This window comes from Aplysia californica, unplaced genomic scaffold (genome assembly GCF_000002075.1).
Source record: "Aplysia californica isolate F4 #8 unplaced genomic scaffold, AplCal3.0 scaffold00756, whole genome shotgun sequence".
Lineage (NCBI taxonomy): Eukaryota > Metazoa > Mollusca > Gastropoda > Aplysiida > Aplysiidae > Aplysia > Aplysia californica.
Window position 1 is genome coordinate 264,231 of NW_004798026.1, and position 7,872 is coordinate 272,102.

At 39.5% G+C, this 7,872-nt stretch overlaps 1 protein-coding gene across 10 annotated transcripts in view; it reads left to right on the forward strand.

Annotated features, from left to right (window-relative positions):
- LOC101858671 (dystrophin) overlaps positions 1-7,872 on the forward strand; it is a 35,848-nt gene extending 27,976 nt beyond the window's left edge. For all 10 annotated transcript variants that reach the window (XM_005109207.1, XM_035972605.1, XM_005109210.1 and 7 more), the window contains 3 exons: positions 287-452; positions 1,473-1,544; positions 3,651-7,872. In XM_005109207.1, coding sequence (XP_005109264.1) covers positions 287-452; positions 1,473-1,544; positions 3,651-3,799 — 387 coding nt within the window. In that variant the 3' untranslated portion in view covers positions 3,800-7,872. The remainder of the gene's footprint in view (positions 1-286; positions 453-1,472; positions 1,545-3,650) is intronic.

Genomic DNA, 7,872 nt, shown 5'->3' on the forward strand with positions numbered 1-7,872 from the left:
CATATCTGTCTTTGTTCGATTTTTACCTTAAACCTGTGCCTCCTTAAACTATAACATTTTCATATCTGTCTTTGTTCGATTTTTACCTTAAACCTGTGCCTCCTTAAACTATAACATTTTCATATCTGTCTTTGTTCGATTTTTACCTTAAACCTGTGCCTCCTTAATCTATGAGTTTTTCGTTTCTCTGTGTTTGTTCTAATTCTTCATGAAACCTGTGCTTCCTTTAAACAGTCAGTTTTTCATCGCCCTGTCTTTTACAACACTTTTTCTTTCACTCCCACAGCCACAAGCAGACAAGAGTTATCTCTCCATCGATTCCTCATTACGGACGAGTCCCATGACCACACCGTCTTCCTCCCAGAGTTCCCTGCCGGCCGGTTCTGGCCGGTACCGGTTCGCTCCCACGTTTGAGTCCACGCCACACACAAGCGGCAACACAAACATCAATGGTACAAAGTTTTCTCTTTGTTGGGCTGGATGTTTCTTTGTCTAAGAAGTAACAACGTCAGATTAGCAGAGGATTCTTTGGTACTGACCAGTCTGTTTGTTTTATAGATAGATAGATAGATAGATAGATAGCATTTGTATCATATGATTCTTTGGTACTGACCAATCTGTTTGTTTTATAGATAAATAGATAGATAGATAGATAGATAACATTTGTATCATATGATTCTTTGGTACTGACCAATCTGTTTGTTTTATAGATAAATAGATAGACAGATAGCATTTGTATAGCACAAATTCTGGTGATCTTATACTTTAGCACGTTAAATTCTTCATTTGAGGACTTCCGTAACGAGCGACCACTTTTAAATCTAGATTCTAGATCTAGATTATACTCATCAATGGCTTCCAAAATCATGATAGAAGACCAAAAACCAATGTTATACCATCTGTCCAGGACAAAATTACGGTAGTTTGCGCATTTTAAGGCCCAGTTCAAAGTTTTGAAGATCTGAGTCGGGGATTAGTGGACTTTGGGAATTTAACGTGCTAAAGTATAAGATCACCCAAATTCTCGCTCAACAGCAAGCTCTAATGGCTTAGATAAACAGATAGATTTACAAAATAATCTAATGTATACTATTTGATATATCCTTTTTGTCCTTGCCATTATTTGTCTCTACTGTCCGCTAGTAGCTTTGTGTTGTGATGTATGTCTTTCCAGCTGTCAGTCTTTTAAGAAACATTTGTGGCACTAGGAAACATTTCCTTTGGTCAAATGGAAAAGTGTGGGCTTTAGATCCTGACAGTCTCTGTGGATTTGAGTCCCAGTCTTTGAAATTGAAACTTGTCACTTTTTCCTTTAGTGATGAAAATAATTGTTTTAACAAATTTTAATGTAATATTATGTCTGTTTTTGTGAACGCCTTTGAGTTGTAGTCTATGATACGCTGTTTCACCAGAATCTACCATGTACTCTTCCACCACAGTCGACCATGTAATATTTCCTTTATGTTCTACAGACAGTCTTGACGAGAGTGGGGTATCTCTGGGAGCACATGCGCCCCCCACGTACAGCGCTGCCAAGATGAGAGGTGAGCACATAGAGCAGATTGTGTCCAGCCTGGTGATGACACAGATAGATGTAGACATTGTCTTAGACAGGTGGACAGCTTGGACAGTGTTGTACTCTGTGTTGCGTCATGGGTGCTTGTCACAGTTGTACTGTGTGTGACATCATAGGTGTTTGTCACAGTTGTACTATGTGTGACATCATAGGTGTTTGTCACAGTTGTACTGTGTGTGACATCATAGGTGTTTGTCACAGTTGTACTGTGTGTGACATCATAGGTGTTTGTCACAGTTGTACTGTGTGTGACATCATAGGTGCTTGTCACAGTTGTACTGTGTGTGACATCATAGGTGTTTGTCACAGTTGTACTGTGTGTGACATCATAGGTGTTTGTCACAGTTGTACTGTGTGTGACATCATGGGTGCTTGTCACAGTTGTACTGTGTGTGACATCATAGGTGTTTGTCACAGTTGTACTATGTGTGGCATCATGACATCATAGGTGTTTGTCACAGTTGTACTATGTGTGACATGACATCATGGGTGCTTGTCACAGTGGTACTATGTGTGACATCATGGTAAAATCAGAGCTTGTCACAATAGTGAAACTGAAGCAAACATTTTTCTGCCTTTTTGGCGATTTTTATAACTTTTTTCCAGTAAAATCCACATAGAATTGTGTTTTATATTTTACATGGGCATGAAAGGTGTTGAGCCGAAAAAACAAAAAATCGATATTAATTGCCTATTGGGCAGAAAAACGACAGTTTCTTCGATTATATTATTTTGACAAGCACCTGATTTCAGCACAATGCCTCACATACGACCCCAACACAGGGAGCTCTCAGTTCACTACAGTATTGAGCCCTGTGGCTTACCATGGGGGGGGGGGGGGGGGGGGCTGACGCCAGCCAGGACAGCAACAAAATAACGACAGGTCATCATGTTGGAGGCAATAAAATACTGATTTGCAATCATCTCAATCTTAGGCTCCATGTTTATGTGAGAGCAATTCTACTCTGTTAATGTGTAGATGTTTGGTGCCCTAGAAAAGCTGCTGTTGTATTGTCTGCTAAGCAAGAGGTTGCAGCCAGTTACAGGATTTGATTATCTTAGCAGCTGCCATTTTCCGAACAATTAACAGAGAGATAAAAGAATAGTGCCAAAGTTCTTGAAAGACGTATACCTTTCATATGAAATGGATAAATTTGGCATACAGGTACTTTGAAAATTTGGTTTCTGGCACTTACTTTTATGTCCATTTAAAAGCACATTGCTGTGTGGTATTCATTGATTATTTTGTAATGAAACTCATTTTTGTATAAGTGAGTGGGAATATTGGTTGCTGGTTGTTCTCTCCCCGACCCATGTGATAGTTTCATTGACAGTGCTTAATGTAAAGAAGTGTAATGAGAAGTAATGTACGATAACCAAATGTGTGTCACGACGCAGTGGAATCAGGCACCTGTCAATTTGGGGGCTTTTGGAGTTATTGGTATTATCTGAAAGCTTATTTATTTGCTTTGCTTTCAGTGAAAAAAATACCCGTCTATCTTGAAAAGAAGTCAAGATATTTGCGATTGAAGGGGGTGAGGTCTCTTGATTTCAATAGAGAAATTTTTTAGAAAATGGCCGCCAAAGTTTGGTAACTCCAGTAGCGAAAAAGTCATTGAAAGTTTAACGCCCCTATCAACACTATTAGGTCGTTTAAGAGGCGGGACCTCCTAGTTTAACGTCCGTCTCCGAAAGGACCGAGCCAAGTGGGAAATTTGTGTAAAATGCCTTTCCCAAGGACACAACGACGGACGGACCTGAGGCTCGAACCCCCGAACCCGCAGTCTCACGATTACGAGTCCGGTAGCCTAACCACTAGGCTACATTGAAAACTTTAAAAATGGCAATGATAATGTTTGCCTTCAATCAACGTTTTTCAGTAAAATTCACGCTGAAATGTTTTTATATGGACATAAAAGGGATTAAGTTAAAAAAAAATGAAAAATCTATTTTTAAAATGCCAAACTGGCAGAAAAATGCCTGTTTCTCCAGTTTTGTTATTTTAACGAGCGCCTGATTTCGCCACGCTGCTTAACATTTTTATAGTAACTGAATGATGACTGTGTCTCTGCAGGCAGCAACAACGTGGGTGACCTGTTCCACATGGCGGGGGAGGTGGGTCAGGCCGTGGGCTCGCTGGTCACCGTGATGACGGATGAGGAGGCGGCTGCGCTCAACGGCAGCGACAACACAAACGCCATCAAACACACGGAACAACTGTAGCCCCCGGGCATGTTAGCGAAACTGACTGACAGCACATGGAATTTTGATCCAACAAATTTCATTAAATGAAAATGATGATTACTTGTGCCACATGTATTCATGAAGAGAGAAAATGTGTATTCTTCATTCAGTATCTCCATTCTTATACTATTTAAGTCTTTTAGCAAGTGAAAAGATTTTTAATTTGTACTTTTATTGATGAAAATATTGATGTAATTTTTATGTTGAGTACTGCCACTTAGTTTTTTCGTTCAGCGTTGTGGTAATGAGGAAATTACATCTGCGCTTGAACAGACAGATAGATCTTTGAATAGACACTCTGGTTATAGATTTATGAATAGACACACTGGTTATAGATCTTTGAATAGACACACTGGTTATAGATTTATGAATAATCACACTGGTTATAGATCTTTGAATAACCACACTGGTTATAGATTTATGAATAATCACACTGGTTATAAATCTTTGAATAACCGCATTGGTTATAGATTTTTTTTTTAACACACTGGTTTCGAATCTGTGTTGAGGTTTTTCTAAAGTCTCCGTCATCATACATACATAGATAGATCTATGTATTAGATTTTACAGGAGGAGAAAGTTTGTACACTTTTAGCGCCTGCCATTCTTGGACGTGGATATGTATGTGGTGAGACGTAGTATGCTGAAACAGTTTCTTGGTTTCTCAGTTGTGGACTCTCATTGTAAGACAGTTCCTCTGTTCACGTTTTTGTCGTAGTATTTGCTTTTGGTAAAGTCTTGTTTAAAAAGTGAGGTTCCCGCGACGTAGAAAGTGCCTAATCAAATTGAATGTGTGATATAAATTGTGAATTGGTCTTTTTCTCATGTATTGATTGTCACATCCGCTCTGAAAACAACAATACATTCTGCATATTCTGCGACACCAAATATAATGTTATTTTGCCGACCAGAATGAACCATTTGTCGAACTTCTTTTCATTACTTTATTTTTTCACTCATTTACAGTGAGTATGATCTTTACAGCACGCTAAATAAAAATCTTTCGTAAATTCCTGTGATGTCCGAACCCTGTGATAACATGAGAGAAATTCAAAATTTATTTTTACAAAATTAATGCCCTTTTGAAAAAAAATTTTTTAAATTGTTCAGCGATCTGCATTGGATAGAGAAGAATATTTTACTTCATAAACAACATTTTATGCTGAATAAACAAACATTTATGCTGAATAAACAAACATTTATGCTGAATAAACAAACATTTATGCTGAATATTTTGAATACTGCAACAATTATTTGCAGGTAAAAAACAAAACGAGTTCTCCAGCTCAGCTGAACGAGCAAGTATACTGTCAGTGATGACGTCAGACCTAGGAGGAAGAATTGTGTCGCAGCGTGGCCGAATCAGGAACTCTTTACGTTTTGGGCATGGAGTTATTGCTATTAAATTGGAGCTTGTTTGATTTTTAGAAACATTGTGAAAAAAAGAATTGATCTAGAGAAGTTGAGACGGGTATAATAGATATGTGGGAATCAAGAATGTGGGGATTACCCGATGTTACAGATGAACTAGTTAGAAAATGGCTGCCAAACTTTGGTGACTTTTCAAGCTGAATATTTGCTCCCGTTCTACAAAATACTCTTTAAAAAATTATATTCTTTAATCAATAAAGGTTTCTGAAGAAAAAAAAATACTGTAGCCTACTAAAAATCTCCCACTCAACAGTGGGAAAATACTTATTTCTCCATTCCCTAAGATTTGAGAAGTACCTGATTCCACAGCAATAGACAACAATTGTTCTTACAGCCCTGTGTCGAAGAAATGTTTTCTCATTGTCTGAAGAATGGTTCATTTTGGCTGACCCACGTGGTGTATCCCAAGTCATGCTTCTACATAAACATTTTATGAACTGCAGCATTTTCAATCTTGCCCCCAAGTTTCCCTCCGACAGTAGCGACAGTGAGGTCTCCCGTGGTGTCATATTTCTACACTTTTCTTCTCACACGAAAAATAAGACTATTTTTGTCGTCCTAGTGCAATGCACACAGTTTAGTGCAATGCACACAGTTTAGTGCAATGCACACAGTTTAGTGCACTGACTGTTCCTTTGAAGTTGCACCACTTGATGAACACTTGCACTCTTTTTTATTCTTTGCTGCGCACAAATACCTCCCTCAGTAAGATTATCTCTGTACGGTAGCTGTATGTTAGAAATGTCCACCCCTGAACGGTCAGTGCCACAGCCCCCTGTGTACCCCTCTGGTGTACGTTCTGGCATCGACTCACCCCAGCCCACCTCTGTCTACTTGCAACAGCTCACCTACTGAATGGACTGGATGAATGGTTGGAAATACAGCAGACTTGTAGACAACCCCCACCCCACTCAGTACCAAACTTTACAACTCATTTTTTTTCTGGAAAATATTGACCACAGCCTTGATCTATGTCGTTTGAAGAAAAAAAAGAAGCAAATTGCTGTGTGTTCAGCTGAGTGATTCGGTTACTTTGTCCCCCTTGACTTTTCAGTCTCTCTGGAAAAACTCAGCCCAATGCTTTCTCTCGTGTTGAGTAGAATTCTGTCCACACTGTCAGTGAAATGTACCGGGGGAGGGGGTGGGGGGGGGAGGGCTCTAGGTGGCACAGTCAGATTCAGTCCCAGAAGTAGAACTGGAAGAGGTTGAAAGATAATTCCAAGTGTGCAAGTTTTCTTACCGTATATGTATATGTATATATATGTAAAGTTGTGGGGGCAAGTAACAAGTAACATGGTGTATACATTGTCTGTAGAATTGCAAGTGGTTCCCCCTCCTCCAGTAAGTTGTTGTTGGATGATTGTTGAGTCTGCTGGTGATAAGAAAAGTAAACTGCTTGTTCGTTTTGTGAGGACAAAATTGTACAATGTTATTTTCATAATTTCCTATAGTTGACGTATTTTGTACACTTGTGTAAAATCTAGCAGTTGTATCCCCCTATGCTATTGTCCAATTTGATGTATCTCGTGCGAATCATCCTTTGCCATAGACCCGACTATACAGGCTGGTTCTGAAGGTGCAGTCTGTCACAAGATTGCCCGTACTGACGGAACATTTCAATTCTGCCATCTCAAAATTAGCTGGCACCATGTCGTGTTGATCATAAAGAGAATACAAGTAAACTTAGGAGATACATGTGTGTCCTTGAGGCTGCGGCTATGTGCTCTACGAGCGTGCTGAGTCAGGCTGTTTCTGACACGTCTCAACGGATATAGCGGAGAAAGGATGTGCCAATACAGTTTTTACCAGTTATTTGTTCGCCAAAGTAGGTCATGTGTTCATCAAAGCAGAAACGACCCAGTTTTTTTTTCATGTCCAGCGTGCGTGTCCACCCATGTGTGAGTAGCTCTGACAACACTGTGCCATTTCTCGGTATCACAGGCAATAAACAATCAAGAGGTTCATTAAAACAAGGTGGAAATAAAAAATGAATTTTAATTTAGTAAAAAAAAAAGTTGATAACTTATGCATTTAAACCAGGTGGTTTTTGTGAAGACTGCTAATTTTGAGGCGCTGATTATGAATATGACATTAGATTTTTCATGTAAACTTGAAAGTAGAACTTTTTTCAGCTCTATCTGGGCCTATGGCTGATGAGTCGCCACAAGGTCCACCAATTGTTGCGTGCAGCGTTCCAACCAACCTGGTTCAGGTCGGGTTATGTTTGTGAACACGCAGGTTTCCCTGATTGCCAAGGTAAAAAACAACAGCCGATGCTCCGTTTCAACTGCTCCCAATATCCCGAAAGATAGACCACGTATGGACTGTCGCTTTCTGGTTTGGTGGACATACGGCTTTGTGGGTCTAGACGCTTTACACTCTATAGAATTTTAGAATTCAGGGAGGGGGGGGGGGGGGCTGTTTTTAGGAAGTATTTTTACTATTAGTGTATATATAATAGGTGGAATGTTGGTTTTTTTCTTAGCTTTTTGTACTGACGACAGATAGCCACAGACAGCCCAGTATGGGGGCTGGGGGCATGATGATGATTCCACCCCAGTGTATTCATTGTCTTCTCCTTGTCCAATAATAATATAAGCAATAAATACTTTCAAATCATT